At 42.6% G+C, this 27989-nt stretch overlaps 2 protein-coding genes across 11 annotated transcripts in view; both read right to left on the bottom strand.

Moving 5' to 3' along the window:
• MED13L (mediator complex subunit 13L) overlaps positions 1–7933 on the bottom strand; it is a 324733-nt gene extending 316800 nt beyond the window's left edge. For 5 of the 10 annotated variants that reach the window (XM_021073120.2, XM_021073121.2, XM_084994191.1 and 2 more), the window contains exon 1: positions 7769–7933. In XM_021073120.2, coding sequence (XP_020928779.1) covers positions 7769–7840 — 72 coding nt within the window. In that variant the 5' untranslated portion in view covers positions 7841–7933. Of the gene's footprint in view, positions 1–6785; positions 7369–7768 lie in introns of those variants that run through there. The other 5 variants (XM_021073124.2, XM_084994194.1, XM_084994193.1 and 2 more) reach the window with 2 other exon arrangements.
• A 2128-nt stretch (positions 7934–10061) lies between these two features.
• SPRING1 (SREBF pathway regulator in golgi 1) overlaps positions 10062–27989 on the bottom strand; it is a 356205-nt gene continuing 338277 nt past the window's right edge. The window contains exon 6 of the mRNA XM_013990355.3: positions 10062–10210. Coding sequence (XP_013845809.1) covers positions 10193–10210 — 18 coding nt within the window. The 3' untranslated portion in view covers positions 10062–10192. The remainder of the gene's footprint in view (positions 10211–27989) is intronic.

Below are 27989 nucleotides of genomic sequence, written 5' to 3'. Positions count from 1 at the left end.
AATGTTAATAGAACTGCTATTTAAAGTTCAAAGAGCCCTCCAGAGCTGCCAGGGAATTAATAGCTTGAACTACCAAATAAGAGCCATAGTTCATCTTCAGTCTCAGCCAGTGAGAGCTGAGGGTTGATATAGCAAAATCACTCACTTATTAAAAACACACCACACAACTATGAACCATATACACAAGTGAGAAGTTTTTTAACATATAAAGATGGCTTATTTATGAAGAAAGACACAAGAACAATTTATCTTCTGCTCCCCCTGAAAGGCACAAATACAACGTAACCTAAAACATCCCATACTTAAAACAAGTAATTTTGCCATTTCAACTTTCTGGTAAACTGCCTAAAGGCTACTCTACAACTTGTACTTGTAATTTGCTATAAGTCTCTTCCTATTAAAAAACATTATGTAGTTATCCAAAGTGCTTTCCTTAAAAAATATTCAAAATGATTTTTTCACACCTTCTGACCTCCATGTTTCCATCAAGAAATTGAGGCTCAGCAGAATCATTATGCAACCAACCAAATCTAGTCACTAGCAAAAAAAAAAAAAAAAAGTTTAAATAGCACTCAATTTTCTCTATTACTGCCTGGTTTCATGGAAAGCAATCCTGCGACTGATTGAGCAAAAGACCTCTTTTTACGGCTTAGAGAATAAAAATCAAGGAATTCTGGATCAAGCCCCAAACTCTCCAACAGGTTCCAAAATCTATAGAGTTGCCTACTATACTATATAAAATCCAAATACTAATCAAATTCTTATTCCTCTGAGGTCTAAGCATGCATCTCTTGACCAGCTGAAATTCTCTTTAATAAACATTTTCTAGAATTCATCTAAAATATTACTAAGCCACAGTACATACAGCCAAGATAATACATACTCAGAATACAGAGCTAAACAGCTACACGAGTTCAACAAAAAAATAATAAACAACATACTGTGATCAGGACCTAAATGGGCAATGAAACTCCTTTAGGAAAGATGGAAAAGGGAATAGTTGTCCAGTAATTCACTCATTCAACAAATACTTAATTAGCACTTAACTATGAAAAGAATGCAAAGATGACTTAGGCAGGGTCACTGCCCTACAGAAGCTCATAAGATTATCAGAGGGAGCTAGAAGAAGGTACACAAAAGGAGCAAGTTCTATCTGTGGGAGTCAAGGAAAGCTTCACAGAGGAGGTGACATGTGACCTACTTAAAAGGTGAGTAGGACTGTGCCAGACATAGACACATGCAAAAAAACTAGGAATTGGTTCCTGAATGAGATAAATGTATGTTCTTCCTCATTTCTCTTTAGGACATTAACAATCAATTGTGAGAAATGCTAACACAAAATGTTTTTTTCACACCAATGTTACTCTTTTGAATACCTTACTTACTAGCTCTTAAATTAAGCATAGATGGATTTAACCATCTTTCCTGTATGTGAAAATCTATGAGGAAGCTTCATGTGTCTTATGCAAAAATACTTTCTCAGAAATGAATCAATGATGGGGGATCAGTTTTCATGCAGTTTAATAAACTTTAGACGATCAATCTTTGAAATTTCCCCCCAATATTATGAAGTCTATTCACAATTACGTATTTTATTTGAGATAACTTCCTCAAATTTAATTTGAATATCAAATGTCTTAAATATATCCAATTAATGCATTGATTCAATACAAGTTGATGTAAATCATTACAATAAAGAGATCTAGTGATGATTGAGGAAAAAAAGAACTATTTACCTGCAAATTTACCTGATTCTTTTTATCTTCCCCTTTGCAACACTTTTAAGTTACAAATTTAAACAATGTAAAATAAAGACACAAATGAAGTTTTTAAAATAATCAACTCAGGAGATTTCCCTAACAGTAACCGAATTTCACAGTACTTGAAAAAGTATGAAAAGCAGAAAGCTGTCAACCCAGCTCTGTGCTGTTTCACAGTAGTAGAAATATGGTTTTAATAAGATTCTACCACAATTCATCCAGAATGAGAAAATAAACATTCAGAAATATACATTAAAAAAAAAAAGTACAGAAATGCCAATGACATAAACATTCTCCCTTGGACACCACTGACTCTTCTAATTCTCATCTTTTTTTTTCAGTATAGAATCCAAATGTACTCTAAAAGACATTTTATTAGTTTAAAAAAGGAAAACAACTGCACTCCAAAAAATGTAACTAAAGCATGCTAATACAAATGCAAGTAAACAGGAGTTCTAAAAGACTATGATAGCGCATTTATGAAGACAGAATCCAATCTCTACAACAGATGATTTCAAAAATTAAATAACGAAACAACGTAGTAGGGTGGGGAGCTGTCTGTGAAATAAACAAATACCAGTCACATTTTAAAACAATTTAAAACTATTTTTCTACCAGCCAAAGCAAAGATAGAAAACTATGCTGATATACCCAGTGACTTTATACTAAACAAAAATTGGGCAAGCATACATATTTCATTCATGCAAATGAATCTGAATTTACAATTCCTCGTTTATGTTAATATTTACCAAGATTAATGGAAAATCATCTCCCCTATGTAATGAAGTTAATTCCCTCAACAGAACAAAGCTAACACCTCCAAATCTTTCGAATAAACAATGAAAGCATATACTATAAAAGGAAATTATCTGAACAGGATCAGAAAGAAGTTAAATGATTCAAGAGGGAAGAAAAGTCCTAAATTCCAAAACACATTACAAATATTAATTCCAAATCTCTAAGCAAGCCCCATGAAATAAATGTGCACACGACTGTGTGTGCGAAAATTTTTAACTATCACCCACAGCACATGTTTGGTCTATCTACCTAATTTACATCACTTTGCAATGCTTTAAATGTAATTTCTCAAAATAGGAACATTTATATGACAAAAATTCTGGTGGTCACAACACTCACAGTGTGTAAAGCAGATTAGCACACAAACATTTTAAATAAAGACACTAAAAACAATGTTCCAGAAATCTTTTTTCTCCATTTCTAATAAATGGTTACAATGCACAGCTCAGTAATAATATCAAATATTCAACCATATTACTAATTCTTATATAACTTTGTCTCTCACTAGCTAACATCTGTGAAATAAATGTACCACTTGCTTTCAGAAAAAAAATCAGTACCTTCTACTATTTCAAAGGAGATTATTTTCTTCTAATGAAAATAAGCCAAAACATTCAGAAAAATATATAGTCTGTCTCTGAATCAAACTTTTTGAGACAGAGTTGAATTAACTTTGTTTAAAAAATCCAGATAAACAGTCTTATTACTATTTACACTGAATTTCATCCATTTTAAAATAACTATACCACAAATTTATCTTTTGCAAATACATAGTACATAGAACATAGCAGAAACTGGTGACAGTATCTTCCTTATTAACCTCAAGAGCAGAGGAGACCTTTGAAAGTGTTTGATGAATACAATTAACTTACAATTAACTAGGCTAAATTAGCCAGTGAACAAAAAAGATGAATCAATTTTTCCATACCAAATTAATATAATCCACTACTAAAACTTAATGTTATTTAAAAGAATGCCTTAAGAGATTTTTTCAAAATACCTAATACAATCATGAGAAAAATGACCAAAAATTCAAAAAAAAAAAAAGTGCTAAGCTACATAAGCACCTGGCATAAACTTAATAGACACTGTCCTAAAGGCACACATCCCGCCTTTATTCTCACAAAGCAACAGCCTCAACCTAACTTCCTCTCAATGAGCACTTCAAGCAATAACATAGCAACATATTTTGTAGTGCACAATCCTACATACATTTTTTCTGTAAAATTATGAACTCATCACACGTACAAATGGCTCTTTAAAACAGTCCAGTAAACTGCTACACTATGCCTTAAATTGCTGTCTATTATGTACTTAAAAATATTTACTAGTAATTGGAGGTTAATATGGCAACTATTACCGGGTAGCAATTATTGCCATTAAAAATATATAAATACTGTACACCATGTGCTACTAACAAAACTAAAAACAGAAAACATACATTAGCAAATTATAAATATTTTCATTAAAGAAAATGAACCATCATGAAAAAAAAAAGATGCATTATGCATAAATACTAAAACTGGAAACTGAGATGAAAAAATACCCTGTACATGTACTAGCACTTGAGAAGATTAATCATTCCTTCTTCCTCATTTTCAAATGACAGGCCTCCCCATCTGGTTCTAACTCAAAAGAATAGATATCAAAGTTTCTACATTTACAACTATCTTCCTCCTCTGCAAAAAAAGAAAGAAAGAAAAAAAGCAAGCAAGCAAGCAGGTCAACAACAGATTACCTTAAAATCTTCAAATGAATGGTCTTTAATAGGAATTATGTACTAATATGTTTCAATTCAGGGAGGACGAATTTGTTATCATCACCCAATTACTCCATAGTCAGGAAGACTCTAACCAAAGAGAACATAAATATGGAGCATACCTAAGGATAAGACTGCTTCCTGTCAAAGAATGTATACTTAAATCTAGTTAAAGCACACAAAATTGCTCCTCTCCATATCATCTCAATTGAGAAATAAAAGTAAAGAAACAAAACTATACTTAGATCTGAAAATTGTCTTTCCACAAGAGTGAGTTAACATACCATAGGGCATACTGTTACACTTTCCAAAAGGGCAGATTTAACACACTTAACTGAATTATAACTAAGTGAATATATAACAAGAGTCCCCCAGAAATATGATGGACAGCATGAAAAAACAGTTTTGAGTCACAAAGGCACAGCCAGGCAGACTTTTATAATGCAGTAGCTACAAATCCCACAACAGTAAGAATGAGAAACACATACAATGACCCATATCGTATATACACAATGGCATTTTTCACATGTTAGGAAAAGGGGGTGAGGGGAATGACAGAGAATTTGGGAACTGTGATGCTGTGCAGTAGAAAATCAGAAAGTAAAATAAGTAAAGGACTAACAAAAAATCTTAAGGCATCTGACTGCACAAATCAACTTTTGCTAAGCCATGTGAACACCTCAAAGTAATACAAAGTAGATGGCTCATTAATGTGGTACAGAACTTTAATAATTTCTAGTTTACATTTCAATCTACATTAAAGAGCATCTAGGTAAATTCTCTATAAGCAATACTTTCCTCTGACTAAAAAAAAAAAAAATAACTGCAGGCCAAAAAGAAAAATGTATGCTATTATTATGCACCACAAGTTCTTATAATACATGCTTTATTTTGAGCAGGTGATGATTTTATCTCCTTTGGAATGAACAATTCCAAACAATGTACTTTAGGCAAAATATTTTTGATATTCTAGGTTGCTGCTATATCTAATTTTCAAGAAAATTCTCAATTTGCAATGAGTAAAATTTATAATTATCAACAGCTCTGAATCCTAAATTTTTTTAATTTGTACCTATCCACTTTCTACATACAATAGAATGTAGACATTCTACAGTCCTTTAAAAAAAAAAAAAATCAACCCAAACAACGCTGCAGTTCTGCATTTCAAAGTTGCTACCTAAAGAGTAATTGCTTTTTTTTTTTTAAAAAAAAGTATATTCAAAAATCAATTCCTGGTTTAAAAAGGTTAGAAAATCTAAAGCATAAACCTTCAGTCAGTCATAAAGCACAGCAAAGCATACAAATTGCCTCTCCAAAAGAATCTTAAGCATCTTATCTCTATAACATTATCATTCTTACTTAAGCTTTAAAAAAAAAAAAAAAAGATAAAAAAATGATATCTCCGAAAGACAGGCTACACATGTACTTTGACTTGTCTACAAAACGTACTGTATATAAATTAGCCACATACATACAAGCCGTTGCTAGTCAGCATGATATATGGTAATTTGGAATCTCTCCTCACTAATACTGGTCTACTCGGTTATTTTAATTCCCTGTTAAAGTGTCAAAGTGGTCACCAGCCGCCAAACAAAAACCATTTAAATACCCCTTAATCAATACGTTTGCTAATCTATGGAAGTCCCTGCATCTGACTAATACTAAATGACAGACTGAGAGGAGCAAAGCAGCAGCAAAATGAGTTTTAGTTCCACATAGCAAAAGATCAAGGGAAAATTTTCACAGTATAAAGAAGACTCGCAACTTATCATTGATTTTTAAGATTAAATATCTAAATAAAAATGTTGAAAAAACTGACTTGATCTTATTACAGTGAAAGCAAAGATACTATGTCATTGGGTCTTTGCAGGTAAAAATCACGTTTTGATTTTTTTTATCTGCATAATGAAATTTATTTAAAAAAATAAAGCTTCCATTTGAAAAGTTGGCAAGAATCTGTATTTCTCCACTAGTCTCAAAGAAAAAAAAAAAGCATCTATGCTACCCATAATTAAATGCAACTAATTACAATTTGAACACTAAATTATTTATCCAGTGTAAACAAGGATTAAGAGAAAATAATGCTCCTATCTACAGCAGGGGTTACAGAAAACAATTTCAAAAATGCAAGCTCTCCAAAGGCAGTCCCCCCCAAAAAGGATACAAAACTTAAAATAAGTTGGGGTTTTCTTTTTTTAAGGCTAAATTAAACAAACCGTTCAGCCAATTTTCCAATTATATTCTACGCCTGAAACATAATTGCCTTACATCTGTTTACAAATCTTTGCTCAATATTTAAACAAATTCGTAGTCTCCCGGGCACATAGCTATATATACAGTAACCCATGCACAAAGCACATATTTAAAGACCACGCACTGCAATTATTAGCCTAAACGCCAGGTTTAACAACGTGAATGTTTTCAGAGCTAGGTAATACGACCCAATAAAAAGCAAAGATGGCATTTACCACCAAATGTCACTGCCACCGCCAGGAAAGAGTTGCTGGAGCCCTATACATTTTTAATTTCGCTGAATCTAGACGCCGTCGTCGGGTGCCAGGCTTCCAGGAGAACAATTGACACCCTAACTGCTTCAAGATTAAGGCAGGCGATTCAAATCCGAAGGAAAAGTTGTCAATTATCAGAGAGAGAGCGCGAGGGAGATGAAGGCAGATAAAAGCGATGTTATCAAACCGCCCAGCTTGTTGCTGCTGCTGCTGTGTGTGTGTGTATGTGTGTGTGTGTTAGGAGAGAGAAAACAGTTTTTTAAAAAACACAGGAGGAGAGAAAAAAGAAAAAGCTTTCTCCACCTTCCGTCGGCTCGGTGCAATGGCTTTACGGCTCTCCAGCGTAGTAAGCCCCAAGAGGCAGGCGGCTGTCGATGTTTACAATCGCGGGAGCTTCGGGTGCAAGAGTCCTTTACTGACACAATCGCATTCAATCAACTGTTTTCGGGCGAAATTGCAGGTGTCATTATGGAATTTTTTAAAAATTCAAAAGGCGGGCGGGCGGGCGGGCAGCCCATCCGACAAGGGGGGAAAAAGGCTGCTTATCGCAGGCGCGGGCAGCACAAGGCAAAGCTTTCCACATTTAGGAAAAAAAGGGGGGGGAAGGGGAGGGGAAGGGGAGTGCGATGGCAACAGAGGGTGGGCGTTCGAAGTGCGACCCAGAATCCGCAGCTTTGAGACTTCTACATGCAAATTCCACGCCGAGCGCCGCGCTCACAAATGATTTTTAAAGAGCCAAATAAACACTGGATGGGATCCAAGGCGAGGGAGAGACGATCCAAAAGGGGGAGAATCAGCGAGAGGCGAACGGCGGGGAGAGGCGAGGGAGGGGCGAAGTCCCGGCGGCGGGAGGAGAAAGTTGGTCTGCGGCGGAGGTCGGCGGCGGAGGTCGGGGACCCCCCCCCACCCCGGCATAGCCCCCTCCCTGCAGCCCGGCTACTCACCAGCGAGAAGAGGTTGGAGTGACAATCCTCCAGGCTCGCCCCGTTCGCCACCCAGTTCGCTGCCGCAGTCATGATCCTCCGCGAGCCCGGCCGCCAGAGCGGGGCATGTCGGAGCGAGGCGTCCGAGGCGAGGCCGGGCCGGGCGGCAGCGCCTCGCCGGAGAGCGCGGGGCAGCCGGGCCGCCGCCGCCGCTGGGGGAGGGCGGGAGGGCCGCCGGGCGGGTGGGAGGCGCCGCGGCGACGCCGCGCCGGGGGCGGCGGGCCCGGGCCGGCGGGGGGGTCCGCGGCGGCCGCGCGGCTCCTTCCTGCTCCCGCGGCGGCGGCGGCGGCTCCGGCGGCGGCGGGGGGCGCTGTCCGCGCGGCCGGGCGCCCTCCCCGCCTCTCAGGGCCGCCGCTGCCTCCCGGGCCGGCGCTGCGGGCCGGCCGCCGCCTCCGCCTTCCCTGTTCCTCAGCCGCCGCCGCCGCCGCCGCCGCTGCTGCCGCCGCCGCCTTGTTTATCTCCAGCCACCGACTCCCCCTCGGCCCCCGCCGGCGCGTGAGAGGAGGCGAGCCCCGGAGCCGCCGCCGCCGCCTCGGAGCCGCCGCAGCCGCGGAGCGCGAACTCGCGAAGGGGGGGGTGCGGACGAAGCCAGCGGGCGACCCCGGCAGCCGAGCGACGTCCCCTCCTTCCTCTTCCTCCCCCACCCCCCCCTCCTCCTCCCCAGTCAGCCTCGCTTCTCCTCCCTCCCCGGGCTCTCTCACTCTGACAGCAATGGCGGCCGCCGACCGCGGCTCGGCCCGCCATTGGCTAGCGCCCTATCACGTGACGGGCGCCGGCCGCGCGGGGAGGGGGGACGGGGGAGGGGCCCTGAGCGGCGGCGGCGGCGGCGGGGCTCGCGGGCGGCGCTGCTGAGCCGAGTGCGATCGGATTCTACGGCCGGGAGAAGAAGGAAGACGGGGAGGGAGAGAAAGAAGTGCGGGCGGCGCGGCTGCCGGGCTGGCAGCGGCCGGGCGAGCGGCCTCAGGCTGCTGTGCGCTGCCCCGCTTGGGCGCCGCGCCCCGCCCCCTCGGGTGCTAGGATCTTTACGCGGCGCTACCTCACCCCCGGAATGCCTGTGGCAGTGGCCGCGGAGAGCTGGGGCCCCTAACCTGTGCCTCTGACGGCCTGGGCGACTGGGTGGTGGGGCTCGCTGTTGGCCAGACAGCATGTCCACGTGTCTCAAGGTTTCACTCTGTCGTCCGTGTTTTGCAAATGAGAAAACTGAAGCACAAAGAGATTAAGTCACTTGCCCACAGCTGGGAAGAGGAGGAGATGGGATTCAAACCCCTGCACCCATGCACAGGGAAGCTAAGCTCTTGCACTAAGGTTTATTACCCTCGCCCAGGAGCGCTTACTGAATACCAGGCACTAAGAAATGCAGAAATGCCTTTTGAACCCTTACTCCTAGGCACTGTGAGCATGCGTTCATTCATTGCATAAATGCTTTCTAATCTCCTGCTTTGTGCCAGAAATTTTTTTTTTTTTTTTTTAACTCCCAGGCACTTTACTAGGGCTGTGTTGGGAGCAGACCTTCCCTCCAGCATTCAATCAGTAACCAACATTTCCAGTATGGGAGTACAGAGGAATGCCACCATAGGGAGGCTCTTTTCCAGCCCTCAAGGCTTGACCTCGATGCAAAGGAGGAGAGAAGATAACTTCTTCATTAACAAGCCCTCGAACGTGGAAGAGCCGTGTAGATTGGACTAAAAGAGAGGAAGAGTGGAAAACAGGAGAAAGATGGAGTGTAACAAAAGGAGAGAAGTGTTAGACATGTGAATTGAGCTTTAGGAACTACTACAAGTAACTGCTAAAGCAAAACCCATGAGCAGCATGTTATAATGTGTACTATCATGGCCAACACTATGTTATAACCCACTGACACTATGTTATAATGAGTGTGCCTACCTTATTTCACATAGTCCTCTGAACAACCACATAAAGAAGATACTGTTATTATCCTTAGACTCTAGGTCAAACCTCAGAAGCACAGTGATATCTCTAAGCTCTCCAGTTAGTGAATGGCTCAAACCCAGGTCTATCTGGCTCCAGAGCCCAAGCCTGAATCCACACGGTTCTGTGGGCAGATGCCTGTAGATTGCTTTGGCAACCCTAGTTGTATTACTTTGATCACCATAGTTTAACTCTCTGAGCCTCATTTCCCAACCTGTCCAAAAGGGGTCCCAGTTGCTGACCCACTGACCTCAGTCCACTGCACATTTCTATTAAGATACTGTTGGTGAAAACGTTTGGAAAAAAGAAATGTCAAAGCACTGTATCGACATGCATGGTGTTACTTGAGCCTGAGCAATCATTGTGATGGTCCATCATATCCAGACATATTTATATCCCAGGAGACCTTCATCCTACACACCTGGTCACCCAGTTCTCATTCTTCAGCAAATCTCTTTAGACTCCCAAAGCAACCTAAGAGGAAAATGAGAAAAGGACATTAATAGTTTAGAGAATAGGAAAGACACATGGCTTTTAAAAATATAAAAAAGATGCTCAGTCTCACTTGCTGCTATTGACAGAATGTATGTGTCCCTCTAAAATTCATATGTTGAAACTTTAATTCCCAGTGTGATGGTATTTGAAGATAGAACCTTGGCAAGTAATTAGGTCACAAGGGTGTAGCCCTCATGATTGGATTAGTGCATGGTGTAAGACAAAACGAAAAGACTTCAGGCCCTCAATTACTCTCTCTCTCCTTCTCTTCTACCCTCTCCCTTTCCCTCTCTCTTGCCACTCCCACCCAGCCCCCTTTGAAGACATAACCAGAGGAGGGTTCTTACCAGGAACTAAATTGGCTAGCACCTTGATTTTGGACTTCCCCACCTCCAGAACTGTGAGAAATAAATTTTCCTTGTTTAGCCACCCAGTCCATGGTAATTTGTTAGAGCAGCCCAACAAGCAGACTAAGACACTCATCATAAGAAAAACAGAAATTAAAATCATAATAAGTATTGACAATATTTTAAAAGCTTAAGCAACTGTGAAGAGAAGTAGAACTCTCACACTGCCAGAGGGAATATAAATTAGCGCCACAGCTTTGGGCATCAATTTGGAAAACATCAGAATTTATAATGAGCATTCCCTTTGACCCAGCAATGTTACTTTTAGGAGTTTATCCCACAAAGATTCTTGCACAGGTGTATAACATAGACATGTAGTGCAAAGATGTAAACTATAGTACTGTTTGTTGGACAAACACTGGAAGCAACTTACATGTCCATCATGCGGGGAGTAGTTAACAGTATAATCCAATGCAGCCATTAAAAATAATGAGTGTGCTCTATGTGTACTGACATAGAATAACCTCAAAAAGAAATTATTGATTGAGATATCCCTGGAAGGTTGCATGAAACAATGGTAACATCAGTTGCCTCTGGGGTTGGGGAGTCAAAGTGGGGAGAGAAGTTCCCGTCGTGGCTTAGTGGTTAACGAACCTGACTAGGAACCATGAGGTTGCAGGTTCGATCCCTGGCCTTGCTCAGTGGGTTAAGGATCTGGCGTTGCCGTGAGCTGTGGTCACAGATGTGGCTCAGAACCCGCGTTGCTGTGGCCGTGGCGTAGGCTGGCGGCTACAGCTCCAATTGGACCCCTAGCCTGGGAATCTCCACATGCTATGGGTGCGGCCCTAGGAAAGACTAAAAAAAAAGACAAAAAAAAAAAAAGTGGAGAGAGAAACTGCTTTTCACTCTACGCTTTGCATGCTTTAAACCAAATGTGTTCATTACCTATTCAGTGCAATAATTTATAAATAACACAAATCAATCAATAAAATTGAAAACAATAATCAAATGCCACCATAAAAGTAAATTAAAAAGCAAATAAACAACACAAGACAAAAGGGGAAAAAAACTTCATCTGGGGAGTTTTTCTTGGCTGTCAAAGCTAAGGTCCCAGAGTGGAAAAGGCTACAAGTGCAGTGTGCGATTGCCCTGGCAACATGAGTACAGAATGAGGACCCAAGGGAACTGGGTTCTAGTCTCAGATGCACCACTGAGCGACCCTATTATCTTAGATAAGCCACTGAACCTCTCTGGGCCTCAGTTTCCTCCTGTGTGAAAAAGCAGCTCAGGTGATCTTCTGGGTCATTTCTAGCAAAGAAACACTTTGACTCTCTGTACCATGGAGATGACTGATAAAGATCTTCAGAGTCCTTAATGGTGAAAGCAATGGGAGTTGATGGGAGAGCCTCAGGAGAGAAGATAGAAACAAAACAAAACAAAACCCATCACTGATGACTAGGAAGCAGCAAGGCACTAGACTCATCAGAAACATCCTCATTCATAACTGAGTTTCTCCATTTGTGAAAATGCCTACTGTCCAGACAGGAAATAGAGGTGCCCCTCTGCACAAATCTCAGGTCCTATTCTGAGAATAACAGGTTAGTTCCCTTTCATGGTTACCAAATGTAATAGCAGAAAGAAAATGGAAGCAAAAATATGACCAGAGGAGGAACCACCCTATTAGAAAGAACACAGGAAGCCACCACAGCTGCAGGGTGGGAGTATTTTGTAGGAGTTAAGAATATGGCTTCAGAGTAAGACACACCTGGGTTCCAATCTCTGCTCTGTCATGCACTAGCTGTGCAGCCTTGAGGAAGTCACTTAACCCCTCTGTCCCCTATTTCTTCTGGTGTGTTGACCTCTCAGAGTGATAACACAGGGTGAGTTCTTCTCGACACAGTGCATGGCCCAATTGGCAGTGATCAATAAATTATAACAATCACAGTCACTTGTCCATCCTCCTACAGTAGAAAATGGCACCCAGTCCCACCACTTGAAGGGTTGTTTTTTTTCCCCCTTTAACCTCAGCTTTATTAGATTTACTTCATTGTAAATAACAAAAGTAACAACATGCTAGCTGTAACAAGTTCAACACAGGAGTATGCAAGGAAAAGCGAACATTCTTTTCTCTATCACAGAGATAACCAAAGTGAACCAAATCGTTGCGAGTCCTTACTCTGCTTCATCCACACCCACAACAAATCACATAATTTAAACACACATTCTCCTATGGGATTTTTTTATTTATATATTTTTTTACTTTTTATGTAAATGGGATCATGTCACATATATTACTTTGCAAGCTGCTTTTTTTCACTTAACGATTTATCACAAATATACCTCTAGGCCTATATATCTTGATCCAACTCAGTCTTTTATTAGTTGTATAGTGTTTCATAGAACACCTGTGCCATAATTTATCCAATTATTCCCCTATTTCGGAACCTTCCGGTGGTTTCCAGTTTTTTCCTACTCTAAATAAGGGTGCAGTAAATATCCTTATCCATATATTCTTATGTACTGACACTTTTATTTCTGTAGAATAAAGTCCCCAAAATAGGATTGCTTTTTTATTGTTAATAAACGTGTATTTTTATTGTTAATAAATACAGCCAGAAGACTTTCCCCAAAGATTGTGGCAATTCACACTCCCTCAAGCAATACGGGAAGAGAGTACACTTCCTCACCACCTTGCCAGTATCTGGATGTTGCCAATCTTTTTTTAATTTTTGCCACGCTGATGGTGAAAAATGGTGTCATTGTGTGAATTTGCTTTCCCAAACCCCAGTGAGTAGATCTTCCCTTAGGTCTCTTGACCATTTGCATTTCCTCTTGAGGTTTCTCGCTACTCAGCTACTCAAGTTGGCAGCTGAGAATGAGAGAGAACCAGAGGCAGTCCCAGCGAGACCAGTATGGGGTTTGGGACAATGGCATGCACCGGTCTTGGGTCCCTCCCACCTGGTGTGGACAAGGCCATTTGTTCCCTAATTCCATAAAGATGTTTCCAGACGCTGCCATGCAGCAGGCCTATCCTTTTCATTCCTTCACTTTCATTATTCAATTTTTAAGTGGAAGTTTTAAGTTCCCTCTGAGAGAACGGTCTTATACCAATCAAGCTGTGCTGCCTTGGGCAATAACAGCTCTGCTCCTAACCACCAAGGATTTCCTAATTGTTCCAACCTCTCCCCTAAGACAGTGCAGAGGATGAAGTAAAAACAATAGCAGAGTGCAGCCTGAGGTCTGGGGAAGGGCAAGAACTTCAGAGCTGAATGATGGCTGGTCCAGATCCCAGCTCTGCCACTGACCCTCTTGACCTCTTAGAGGGTGATTTAACCTTCCTGAGCCTCTGTTTCCCCATCCCTAAAGCAAGGTCCACCTTGTATCTGCCTCTTAGAGCCATTGTGAGGATTCAGTGAGTTATTTGCACAGCAGCACCTGCCTGACACATACTAGGCATTCAATAAATATCAGTGACTATTCAGACCCAGAGCTTTTCAGAAAATACAAAGACTGAACTCCAAGAAATACCACCAAAGAGATCATGTAAGCAATGATATACGAGTTTTTAAAAATCCCACTGAGCCTAAATTAACTATATTCGGTGCCATCTACACCTTTTACCTACCTAGGACTCTTTTGCTTTCAGTAAGGCTGATTTTTGAGTAATTTAGCAGCCCACGATAAATTGCTTTCAACTGGTTAATAATAAAGAAGTGTGCAAATGATACCCTCTGATTTCTTTTTTTTTTTTTTTTTTTTTTTACTACACTGACACTTGACCAAAGACAAGTGACTATAGTCATAAATTTTCAGCCTCTACTAAGTTTACATGCTGCAGGCTATGGTCACAGCAGGTGGTGAAATATATCACATGCAACTAAATTCTGTTTCCTCTGGATGGACACACACACACACACACACACACACACACACGCTCTTAGAATCTGAACGGCCTCACTCATAACAGCCAACTCAAAATTATCTTTAAGGGAAGAGGGTGTTCACACGGTGGATTCTGTAACTTTTCCTCTCCAGGGCTGTGCAAGTGTGAATTCAATGCTCATAAAAGAAACGGCCTTCTCGGGTGGCCCTGAGCCAGGCTGTGCTCTGGGAGGGGAGATGCCAACTCTTCTGGCAATTCTGCCAGCACATCTCACCCTTTCTGCTTTCTGTGCTCCGGGCCAGACCCAAGCGTCCAGAGGTTTGTAAGGAAGACAAATGTCTTTTCACCAGTGGCCTAAATCAGGGGCTAGATGGGAGAGAAGGCAACTGATTGAGCCACACCAGCTGTGTGATACTACTCTTGGAGAAGTGACATCCCGGTCCTAGCATGTTAGACAAAGGACCCCATGCTGCAGGGACCATACCCATACCAGTTCCTTCCAAACTGTCAGGCACTTTAAGTTCCCAGCCTGAGAGGACACTTTGCCTGCTCCCTAGCACAGGTGTGTCAGCTCCCTGCTGGCTGGGTTCCTGCCTGGGGGGGTGGGGGTGGGGGTAGGCAGCTCTTGCTTTCTGCAACAGGTCGTTTTATTTGAAAGCAACCCTGGGAAAGAGCACAGTCCGTACTCAGGCAACAACTCGGAGGCCAAAAAAAAGCCACATGTGAGAGATGAGTCATCACCTTGTCTTCACATGGCCCAGTGACAGGCTCACTGGGCTCTCCTGGTCATCTGGGTTATGGTGTCTCAGCAAGGATGAGGCAAGCAACTCTTCTCTCCCACTTGAGTCTCAGTTTTTCCTTTTTGAAATGGGCCACTGACCTCTTAGCACACTGGTGAGTTATAATCAGTTGGTTTTTCAAATTGCGTACACAATTTCTCAATTTTCAAATGTGCTGACTGCAATCATCTCCCGCGGATGGAAATGGAGTACATCTACAGAGTCACTCTGTTGCTGCTGTCGGTACAGATCGCTTCCCCAAGGAAATAAATTACTTTTCATTCTCTATATATTGTTTACTTTATAGTCTCTTGATCTTACTTTGCTGACTTCTTGTTGTAGATTTTTCTGTAGCTTGGTTCCCACTTAATCACAACAGCTTCTGTAAATGTTAGCAAGTTGTGTTATGGGGATTTTCTACCAGCATTTCACAACGCTTACTGAACAGAGAAGCCCCTTCTTTACATTCCACCAAAAATACCTAGGCAAATATTCCCTCACATTAAAAAAAAAAAAAAAAGAATAGACCCTTAAAGTGACTTTCCAACAAGCAGACTTTACTTCATGTTAATCATACAATAACTCAAACTCAAAAAACACCTTTGCAATGTTCTGTGTTTGTGGTTTGATGAAGAGGTCACTGTTCCCATAGCAAGTGCACCCTAATGAGCCTGTTCAATATAATCTAATCAGCCACATCTCAAGATCCCAACAGAAGTACGGCTTTCTCCTCCCTAACAGAGCTGTGTGGTGGGTGCTACCAACAAGACATTCCATCAACCATATATACTCAATTACCCCCTCTTTACTGTAGCATCAGGAGGGGCTGCTTTCTGAATGTGTTTAGGCAGCTCATTTTCTGCCAGGTGTCTAATTGTCACAACTATCTCATGGGGTAGGTCCTATCACAGTCCTCATCTTACAAATGAGACAGCTGAGGCTCAGAGAGGTGAGCTGACTTGCTTAAGGTCACACAGCTTGGAAGTGCCAGGGAGGATCTGAAGCTTGACCACTGCTGCCTTCTGAAATAAGATGAGGTTAGAGGGTTCCCACTTGCTTAGACACCCTCTGCCCTTTATTCTGGGCTTCCCGTCTCCACACGGGCCAAGTGTGCCTCCCCATAAATGTTCTGCAGGGTCCTGGAACAGTATAGTTCCACTACTTACCAGCCACCTGCTCTTGAAGAAGCAGCCTCAACCCTATGAGCCTCACTCTTCTCATCCATCATGCGTGCATAATTATCCTGGCATCATAAGGAGGTTGGTAACAACAACAACAACAATAGTAGTAGCAATAACAATAATAATAATAATAACTATAATAATAAGCACAGACATATTTATTGAGCATTTCCCATGCACCAGGCACAGGGCCAGATAGTTTACACCATGGAATTGTTTAATTTTCCCGTGAGGGAGATACTATTATTGTTCCATTTTGCAGATGGGAAAAGTGAAGGGTGAAATGAAAATATCCAGAATGTGCCACCCCAAGCCTAAGCCACTTGTCTCTCTGATGATCTCACTCCTGCCCCACTCCCACTGTGTCCTCTTTCCTGCAGAGCAGTCAGAGGGATCCTAATCAAACCTATGTCACTCCTCTGCTCTAAACCCTTCCATGATTCCCATCTCCTTCAAAGTTAAAGCCAAACACTTTGTTGCCACCTGTGGGGGCCCTGGGTCATGTGGCCTCTTGCTCCTTTGCAGGTGTCCCCCCCGCACACTCTGCTGCAGGACCATGACCTCCCTCTGGCTCTGCTCACACACTCAGCCTCAGAGCCCTGGCCCTGGCAGGCCCCTCCTCCCCTTGGGTCAGATGGCCCCCAAATTGGAAAGACCCTTTTGGACCACTGCACCTAAAGCAGTATGCCCCAATCCCTCCCTCTTGCACCCTCACTCTGTTCAGTTTTCTCTTAGCATCTAAAAATCCTCTGACAGGAGTTCCCGTCATGGCTCAGTGGTTAACGAATCCGACTAAGAACCATGAGTTTGCGGGTTCAATCCCTGGCCTTGCTCAGTGGATTAAGGATCCGGTGTTGCCGGGAGCTGTGGTGTAAGTCGCAGATGCGGCTTGGATCCTGCATTGCCGTGGTTCTGGCATAGGCCAGCAGCTACAGCCCTGATTTGACCCCTAGCCTAGGAACCTCCATATGCAGCGGGAGTGGCCCAAGAAATGGCAAAAAGACAAATAAAAATAAAAAAATAAAATCCTCTGATATGTATCTGTTCTCACATATTTGTGCTTGTCTCCCCCTTTCCCTATTAGAATATAAGGGGGATGGAACATAAGGGCTTTTTTCTTTCCCCTCTTTGATCGCTATCATATCCCCAGTGCCTAGAATATTGTTGGTGTTTAACAAGTGTTTGTGGCTTCCCATGTGGGTCAGCAGGTTAAGGATCCGGTGTTATCACTGCAGGGGCTGAGGTCGCTATTGTGCCAAGGGGTATGATACCTGACCCAGGAACTTCCACATGCCGCAGGTGTGGCCAAAAACAAAAGCAAAATGTAAAAAAAAAAAAAAAGTATCCCACAAATGTTTGTTAAATGAAGGAATTACAAAATAATACTAAGCAGTAAGTCCTTGGCCAGTGTCTGGCACAGAGCAAGTGTCAATCAATGTTGGGTTTATTATCAGAGGTGTTAAACCACCTTGGGCCACAGACAGCTTCTCTCTATGGCAGGAAGACAAAAGCCTTGTCAGCCCTAAGCCTCACTCCACCTCTGTCCACAAAAACCAGTCCCGTGAGAACTACTGAAGGGCCCACTCCCCCCAGTAGCAGCATAGAGGGGGGAGCAGCCCTTCCTTGCCTGTTGTCACCAACAGCCTGAGTGGACAATTGCCCTCCAGAGCCGGAATTAGGATCAGTGATGTAGCCTGAGCATCTCAAATGAGTTCTGCACCTGGCCACAGTAGCCTGACCAGCACTGAAGGTTAACTTTTGTATTACAATCCGTTGTCCCCTGTAATTTTGAAAGTAACACATGCCCCATAAAATATTCAAACATCAAAGAAATGTGTAATTTAGAAAATGAAACACCCCTTTCCCCAACCCAGATAACTTACTGTTAACAATTCAACGTACTGGATATTCAACTAATTTTTTTTTCCCTAAGCACAATCTAACATCTTTTATTATTCTTATTACTTACAAAAATGGGATTATACTGTATACAGAACTTGTACTTTGCTTTTTTTCCTTAATAGGGTTTACTGAGGTATATAATCTACTTATAGTAAAATTCACTGTTTTTAATGTAGAATTAGGAGTCTTGACCAAACATCTACAGCTGTGTAGGCATCACCACAACAAAGACTTAGGACAGTTTCAATACCCTCCCAAATTCCCTTGTGCCCTGATGTAATCAACCCCTTCCTTCAACCCTAGTTCCCAGAAATGATTAATCTATTCTCTGTCCCTATATTCTGCCTTTACCAGAATGTCACATAAAATGAAATTACAGGGTATGTAGCTTTCCACAAAACATAATGCATTTGACGTTCCTCCATGTTGTCATATGAAGCAGTGGCCCATTCCTTTTTATTGGTGTATAATATTCCACTGTGTACCATATTTTGTTTGCCCGTTCATCAGTTGAAGGACATTCAGGTTGTTTTCACTTTGGGGGTGATTACAAATAAAGTCACTATAAACATACACACACAGGTTCTAGGGTGACTATAAATTTGCATTTCTCTTGGGTAAATACCCAGGAGTGGGATGGCCGGACCAAAGGTATATTGGTAAATATCTATTTAACCTTATAAGAAACTGCCAAACTGTTTTCCGAAGTGACTTCCCCATGCTCCTTGCTTTTTTTTTTTTAACCTAATGGATATGTTATTATGTGATAATATGTATTTATTTGTTTGTGAAAATCTTTCCCATTAGAATGGAAGCTTCATGGGGGCAAGGACATTGTCTCCTTTCTTCACTGCTGCATCCTTTGCCTAGAACAGATACTGGAACATAGCAGGTGCCCAAGAAAGTGTGTAGGATGAATGAGCTGTCAGACCTCCTTCCACATGAGGAAATGCAGAACCATGTCATTAATTTACCAGAGGCACTACAGTGTACATGACTATCTGGCTCTGTCTCACTTTTCTCCACTAGTCCCCATACTGTGAGTCCTTGGTACCCTCCAACTTTTCACTCCAAGACAAGGCTAAATTGGAGTTCGAATTGTGGCCCAGCAGATTAAGAACCCAACCAGTATCCACGATGATACGTGTTCAATCCCTGCCCTCTCTCAATGGGCTGAGGATCCAGCGTTGCTACAAACTATGATGTAGGTTACAGATGCCCTTGGATCTGGCATTGCTGTGGCTGTGGTATAGGCCAGCAGCTGCAGCTCTGATTCGATCCCTAGCCTGGGAACTTCCATATGCCGTGGGAGTGGCCCTAAAAAGAAAAATCAAAAACAAACAAAAAAACACAACGAATTCAGGACAAGGCTAAATTGATGGGGTTGCATATTTCTTAACAAACTTATGTGAGTGTTTCATTAAAACAAATTCCTGGGGAGTTCCCGTTGTGGCACAGCGGAAACATTCTGACTAGGAACCCCAAGATTGTGGGTTTGGTCCCTGGCCTTGCTCAGGGAGTTAAGAATCTGGTGTTGCCATGAGCTGTGGCATAGGTCACAGATGTGGCTCCGATCTGGCATTGCTGTAGCTGTGGTGTAGGCCAGCAGCTGTAGCTCTGATTGGACCCCTAGACTGGGAACCTCCATATGCCGTGGGTGTGGCCCTAAAAAGCAAAAAAAAAAAAAAAAAAAAAAAAACGAGAAAACACCCAAATTCCTGGAAGTAGACTTGCTGAGTCAAAGGATACAAAAGATCACAACTTTCGTAGATACTGCAAAATGGTTATACCAGTTTATACTTCCACCAAGACTGGAGGAGAAAACCTGCTTCAAGAGATTATCTGCTTCACCACAGCCTTGCACACACTGAGTATTGCCAGTTGGGATAAATGTTAAATCTGCACTGCTGGGGGTTTCAGAGTCATCAAGACCAGGGCTTCCCCAATTTTTGGATTTCATACATGGGTACACTCTCCAGAAAGAATTGGGGAGACTGACATAAGACTGCCAGTTTCTTGCTTTGCTAAGAAAAGACCGAAAAAAAGAAAAAGAAAAAGATGAAAACAAATCTACTATCTATAAAACATATTACCTCCTATGGTCTCTTAAATAAAAGGACATTTTTGCTCCATTGAAAAATTGGAAAGGGAAACTCTGAGAATAAAATCAATCTAATTGTAATCCTGTTGGACCTGGTTGTGAATTGGGGAATTCACTGTGAATTGGGGAAAAGAATGCAGTCCAGGTCTTGCAGATGAGTTTGGATGGGAGCCTGGTTGCTACCTGCAGGACTGCATAGGTGACCCTGCAAGGACTTTAAATGAGAACAATAAAAGGTAGTTGGAAAAAAATGAAACTGAACGGGGGAAGAAATGAAAGTGTTACAATTAGCTAATTGGGCTTAGTTCTTCTGGGTGTAGCTTTATCTCCCCCACTGTGTGTAGAGTTCTTCTCTACATCAAAGACCATCAAATGCCTGGAGAATTGGAACCAAAGTTTATGGAGTGCTTTGAAGATGTAAAGTACTGCTTAAATGCTAAGTATTATTACTATTATTACTTTAAATTTTAAATACCTTTTGTTTCTGGTGGTGGAAATTTTTTATATGTGTGCCGTTTTTATTTTATGCTGAAAGGGAGCCTGTCTGTTAAATCATACCTTGATTCAGGCTGGACTGGGGCAAGCAAGCCAACATACCTTTGGAATACCGAACCAAATTCACCACTCTGTCCTTGTAAATTGTGTTCTCTGGGAAGATGAACACTGTCAATCTGATGCTGTCAGTTTATGTAAGAACATGTCTCAAGATCTAATTGAAATACAGTATCTTTCCAGGCAGAGTTGATAGAGTTATCACATTACAGATTTTATTTGACTCTGCATCTCAATTCATTCCTTTGTATAGTTTCCAGATTTCTTCATAAAACAGAAATTAGACACAGTCTTGACATTAGAATTTCACGAAGAAGCAATCAAATCCAAATTACTTCGAAGAAGGAAAGGACTATAAAAGTGACTAAACAAAATGAAAGGAAAAAACATTCTGGAGGGCCCTAGATCATGAATTAATTTTCTTATTTGGTCCTTGGGACAAATCCAATTTAATTTAGGAGGTTGCCCGACTTAAAACACAAGGAAACACTTTGCATCTGTGGCTACTAAGAGCTTGAAGATAAATATTGTAAAGTTTGAAAGTTTTGTTTACTTTCCTTCCTATTTTGTGGGGTGTGCAGAGAACTCAGATGATGAACTCGACTGGTCTGTATCCCTCTCGTGTGCTTACGGTGTGCCAATAGTTTTTTTTTTTTTTTTTTTTTTTGCATTAATGGGAAATATTTTAAATTATAAAATCATCAAAGCTTAAATGAATCACTTGGCATAAAACTTGGATCCAGAATGAAACACAGTCATTGGACCTTTGCAATTTCCTATGGTAACCAAAGACCAAACTGTTTTAAAAACTCTTCTAGTAATGAGATTCACAAGAGGTCTCAAGTTACTAAGTGGCTTTGAGCCTCTTTTGAAACCAAGTAAAGGAAAATCTCATTAATTTGAACTGTGCTAATAATGGAATTTGTTATAAGTCAGCCTGGCCTAAGCTGCAGTTTACCTTTGCTCTACCTGTGAAGAAAACCTTACCAGCATAACTGTGTAAAGAAGATTGTGTAAGGAGTGTTCCATGTCTTTAAAAGAATAAACTGTTTTAAAGCTTTTAGCACCTTGTCTTACCCAAAGAAATTCCTGCCAAATCCAGATGAGTTTTAAATGTTGATTAGAACAGCCCGGGAAGTAATACTACTTGGGAACTCTTTCTTTGTCAAATTCTCCTCTGTACTCAAAAGAAAGAAAGGTTCATTTTGTTTAAGGATTCTAAACAGTCCCTTTAATGCAGATGGATCTATTAACCTACCCTTCACACATATTGTCATGAATGAATGAGGTTTTATTGAGGCAGTAGCAAAGATCTGTAATTACAACCACCAACAAAGGAAGCCACTGGATATAATGTTTTTTTTCCATGACACTTATATGTGTCAGGCCACATGCTAAGCACTTTCTGATTTCTCCATGCTGTGCTTGGCAACCAATAGGATTTTACTAGATGGTCACATTTACAAAGTAATCTCTGTCTTCTTCCAGCTATAGGAGGACATTAACATCTGTGGACCTCATTGGTATCAATGGACAGGGTGGTCAAAGGAAAAGGAGGAAAAGATACATAAATCAAGAAATAGATAATAGATGATAGATATGGATGGATGGATGGATGGATGAATGGATGGAAGGTTGGGTGGAGAGACAGAGATAGACAGATAAATAGACAGATAGAAGTACACAAAGCAGGAGTTCCCGTCGTGGCGCAGTGGTTAACGAATCCGACTGGGAACCATGAGGTTGCGGGTTCGGTCCCTGCCCTTGCTCAGTGGGTTAACGATCCGGCGTTGCCGTGAGCTGTGGTGTAGGTTGCAGACGCGGCTCGGATCCCGTGTTGCTGTGGCTCTGGTGTAGGCCGATGTCTACAGCTCCGACTGGACCCCTAGCCTGGGAAGCTCCATATGCCGCGGGAGCGGCCCAAGAAATAGCAAAAAAAGACAAAAAAAAAAAAAAAAAAAAAGAAGTACACAAAGCAAAGAAACAAGGAGAGGTTGTGCTTTGGACATGCTAGCCTGGTGTCAGTAGATGATTTTCTTTCCAGTCAAGAGCTGTGGCAGGGCACAGTAGAAGGTTAGCCACAAACTAAGAATGACACAGCCCTTCTGGCAATTGAAGCAAGTTGGCTTAGGATTCTGTGTGCTCTTCTGACGAGGTTCCAAACCTCATCAAGCTTTATTTAATCATTTCTCTATGGGAAGACATGTAGGTTGTCATAAGTCTGCTATTAAATATAAATATAAATGCTATGGTGAACATCCTTACATATAGGTTCACTTCTAAATAAAGTGAATAGATAAGTACTTGAACGATAGATGATAAATAGATAGATGGATATATAGTAGAAGGGAAGAAGTAGGAAGGAAATTAAAAAAACAAATAAATAAACTATGGTATGTCCATACAATAGAATACTACTCAGAAGTAGAAAGGAGTGAAATATTGGTACACACAGCAACATGGATGGATCTAAAATCAATTACGCTAAGTGAAAGAAGATAGACTTCTATATGTTTCTGTTTATATAAGATCTGAGATAGAGGAGTTCTCATCATGGCTCAGCGGTAACAAACCAGACTAATATCCATGAGGATGTGAGTTTGATCCCTGGCCTCGATCAGTGGGTTAAGGATCTGGTTTGCTGTGGCTTGCCATAGGCTGGCAGCTATAGATCTGATTTGACTACTACCTAGCCTGGGAATTTCCAAATATCATGGGTTCAGCCCTGAAAAGCAAAAAAAAAAAAAAAAAAAAAAAAAATCTGAGCTAGAAAGCAGATCAGCAGTTGCCTGGGTACTGGGATGTGAAGCAGGCAGGAGGGATGACAAAAGGGGACATGGAAACTTTTGTGAGTGACAATATACTAGTCATCTTGATTGTGGTGATAGTTTCACAGGTATATACCTATGTCAAAACTTATCAAATTGCAAATTTTACTTATTATTTATTATTTTTCTTGGCTTCTTTATTATTTTTATATTGCTTCTGCAGAAAGCATGTTATCTGAGGTGGGTAGAAGGCTGGGACTGCCCTGAGTTCATGCCTCAGCTCTGATTCTCTTTAACTTTGTGGTGCTGGGCAGATGAATTCCCCTTTCTGAGCCTCAGTTTTCTTATCTGTGAAATGGGGATGGCAGGTAGTATTGTCCCTAGAGTGCTTATGAGGATTCACAAAATGAAGGCAGGAGGGGCTTAGCACACTGTATGGCACACAGCAGTCACCGAATACAAGCTTATTTTATTTTATTTTTTATACAGTAGTTAGGAAGGTGAAGAGCCTGGACTCTGGAGTCAGGCTGATCCAAATTCAAATCCCAGACAACTGCCCCCGGGCAAGTGACTTAATTTCTCCAAGTTTCCGTTTCCTCCTCTACCAACCAGAGATGAGAAAAATGCACTGGTCAACAGCCTAGCAGGAAACGGGGCACACTGAAACCATATAATCTAAGGAGCGTTTAATAGAGAGACTATTGGCAGAGGTGTGGGCAGGGTTTACGGAGAGCAGGAAGGCATAGTACAATACCTGGGGCCAGCAGAGGGAGGATCTATTCTCACCCTGCCTCTGCAGGAGTAAGGAAAGGGGTTCATTCCAGAACCTGGAAAGGGAAGCTGTTTGGAGAGCATCACTCAACAGCAGCTATGGAAGAGGCACCCCCAGCCCATAGCCACACAGCAAGGAGGAGTCTGGGGGATCAAGTCCTTGTCTCATTGTCTTCCTTTCTCTGATCTCTCTCCAGTGCCTCTTCTGTTCCTGGGCAAACCCAACCAGAGGCCAGAGTACATGGCAGCCCACAATGCTATCCACTGCAGTCAGCCTCCTGGACTCAGAGCAAGGGGTGAAAGGGGCAAGGAGACCTAGAGGGGCAAAGAGATGAAATCCAATACACAAAGGTCCCACCTCATAGGATTAACAGGATTAACTGAATTCACATCCTTAAGGCATTCAGCACGAATAAGGCTTTGCTAAGTGGCAGCCTGTGGTTACCCCAGAACCCACCCTAGTTTGGGCTCTTGAGGTTGGTACTGGGCCAGTCTTGACCCAACCTATAGTGCTGGGAAAGGAACTGAGCTGATCTTCTGCTACATTCTGTGTTTACTTAGAGAAAACTTGGCAGCTGAGAGCAAGAAGAGGTTGACTGTGGTTTTCTGCAACAGCTGGGGGGTGGAGGAGAGGCGGAGAGAGGGGAGCTGGAATCTATTAGGACTCCTGAAAGCCAAGAGACCCCAGAGCCCAGGAATCTGAGAAGAGTCCACGTCGAAGGCCGTGTTTGCCTGCATTCTCTTTCCAAGGGGGCTGCAGGTCTGGGGGCTGAGCCATGCATCCTGGGACCTTGTCCCCTGGAGGTAGGGCCACAGGGCAGCCCCCAGTGCCGGCCATGTGGAATGTGCCACTCTTGGAACCGAGGTTTTTTGCTTTTTAAAATTGGCTTGTAAATCTGTATATAGTTTTCAGGGTTTAGGAATTTTATTTTATCTGGATTAAAGTCATGTTCTGCTTTGGCATTGGAAGGCGATTATGACTGTTAAAACAAGAAATGAAAAATATAGGCCTGGAATCAGCAAGGCTGCCTCCTGCCAGACTCATAGGGATTTGTCTTGGGGGCCAGGCTGAAGGTTTCCTGCCCCCTCTCCCCTGACAGTTCTGGTCTTTCTTGGTAAAGCTAGAGCTGACTGAATCTGAGCAGTGAATACAATGGCTTAGGAGGGAGGGGTCCATTAGGAAGAAAACCTTTATCTTTGCTTAGGTGAACTTTACCACTTTCCCCTCATTCTCTGTTTCCCTCTCACAGCACACCCTCTAGGGCATTGTTTAAAGGACTTTCTCACTGTCACTGTCACTTGGCTTCACTTGGTCTGGGGGCAGATGGCTTAAGACTCTTATTTCATCATGTTGGCATAACTTTGAACTTCCCAAACTGCAGTTTGGGGCAAGACTGAAATCACTGAGGCTCCAGCTTCCTTGGCCTACTTTGTCACCTTCTCTATTCCCTCTTGCTTTTAAAGCACACATACACACACACTTCTTTCCTAAGGGCAAAAGTTATGCTTGATCCATGAAGACCACTTGGAAGGCAAAGGAAAAAAGCACCAAGGTGGGGAAAAGCATAATATTACGAGAGAATATCACTCAAGCTTTTGGCGAAGATTGTTCTAGTATTTTTCCTCAACATCTATCTAGCTGTCATTTTTAATAGTATCACAGGCTACGTGCAGGCTTGTTGCCTGTGTTTTCACTTATACGTCATGAGCTTTTTTTTTTTTTTTTTTTTCTGGTCTTTTTAGGCCTGCACCCATGGCATATGGATTTTACCAGGCTAGCCGTCTAATCAGAGCTGTAGCTGCCAGTCTACACCACAGCCACAGCAACGTGGATCCGAGCTGTGTCTGTGACCTACACCACAGCTCACAGCAATGCAGGATCCTTAACCACTGAGTGAGGCCAGGGATCGAACCCGCAACCTCATGGTTCCTAGTCGGATTTGTTAACCACTGAGCCACGAAAGGAACTCCTGTCTTGAGCATTTTTTTTGTATTCCTGTAGATAATGTGCTGTATTTTACAACAATAACAATAATGATTGACATTCATTAAGGGCTGCCGTTAAGAATTCCGTCTTTGTAGCCAGGGAGATTTGGGTCCCAATCTTGGCTCAGTTTTTAGCTGAATCTTTGGGGAAGTTACTTAATCTTACTGGGCCTGAGTTTCCTCATCTATAAAATGGGGCTAAAGGGTCATCTACCTCAGAGGAGAGGTAGCTGTGAATTCTGGCAAAGAAATAAAAGCCTGGGGAACAAGCAGGACTATAGTAAGTGTTTGATAAATTCCAGTTCATACTCCTATTGCAGTGATCCATGTAAGACATTTGTCTGTGTTTTTCTTTTCATGAGAGTGTTACATGCAGCCTTCTCTCTAAATCAGAACTTTGCGTTCCACAGCATTTGTTTCATGGTTAAGCAGCTAGATGATTTGAAACTTCCATCTTCCCCCAAGAACACTCGACAAAATTGGCAGTCTGTACTATGCAAAAATTCACCCAGAAATGGAAGAGAGGGACATTTGCACAAGCTGGGTTGTGTCTACAGAATTAGAAGGCACAGTTGGACTAATTTTAGTGCCTAAAAATTGGAAACATTGGAAGCATGCTTCATAGGAAAGGCAAGTTCTCGAAAGCGGCAAAAGGAACCGTGAGGATGGATTGAATTGGGGACCATTCCCTGAAGGTTTAGGCACTGACCCAGTCTGTACACAGACCCCATTTGGCTGAAGTTAAAAGGTTTGGGTGGGAAAGGGTTAAGCTCCTTCAAGTCTCCAGGTTAGATGTGACTAGGGAGGTCCCCTCCATTGTCTTGGTTTTCCCTGCTATCTGCCTTCCTTTGTCCTGCCAGAGATAATTCTGATCCTGTGACCTTCTGTCGGGCAGTCAGTCCCTGTGTCGGGGGCTCGCTGGTATTTCGTCCTCCGGGATTTCTGAGAGGCGCAGGCCCCTGTGATTGGCCTCACGTGGGCAGAAACTGCACACAACTCACTTTGTATCTGGGGAGCCGAGCGGGGGCCTAGCTCCTTGCTGCCGCAGCCAATCAGGCCCGGGCTGAGAATTTATGAGATGAAGGGGAACCACTTTGAAGAAAGGCGCCCTTGTCTGCGGCCTCGCCATTGCTCGCTGGTGTGCGTGGGGTGGTGGGGAGGGGTGGGCTCGGCCAGAGGGCCGGCGCCCTGGGGATGGATGGGGAAAGAAAAGAAGCTGAGAAATCAGGGTCAAAAGTCTTTCTGTGAACAGGAAAGCAAACCGAACAGCTCGCCTTCCTCCTTGCAGGTGTGTTCTCACAGTGCGGAGCCCTGGCCTCCCCAGGGGTCAGGGAAGAATGGGAGCATCAGAGCCCTGCCTGCTTTCGCCCCAGACCCCCCTCCTCCAAGAGAGCAGAACCAGAGAGGGTGGGATTGGATCATTTCTAGAAGCAATCACGGCAGCCAATAATCTAGAGGCAGTCAGAGCTCCTTCAAGGCAGAGAGCTG

The sequence above is a fragment of the Sus scrofa genome, chromosome 14 (assembly GCF_054392235.1).
Source record: "Sus scrofa isolate SSC_HxYL_T2T_F1_AM1 chromosome 14, Sscrofa_HxYL_maternal_Yorkshire_Landrace_v2.0, whole genome shotgun sequence".
Taxonomy (NCBI): domain Eukaryota; kingdom Metazoa; phylum Chordata; class Mammalia; order Artiodactyla; family Suidae; genus Sus; species Sus scrofa.
This window is presented reverse-complemented; position numbering and strand designations above follow the sequence as displayed.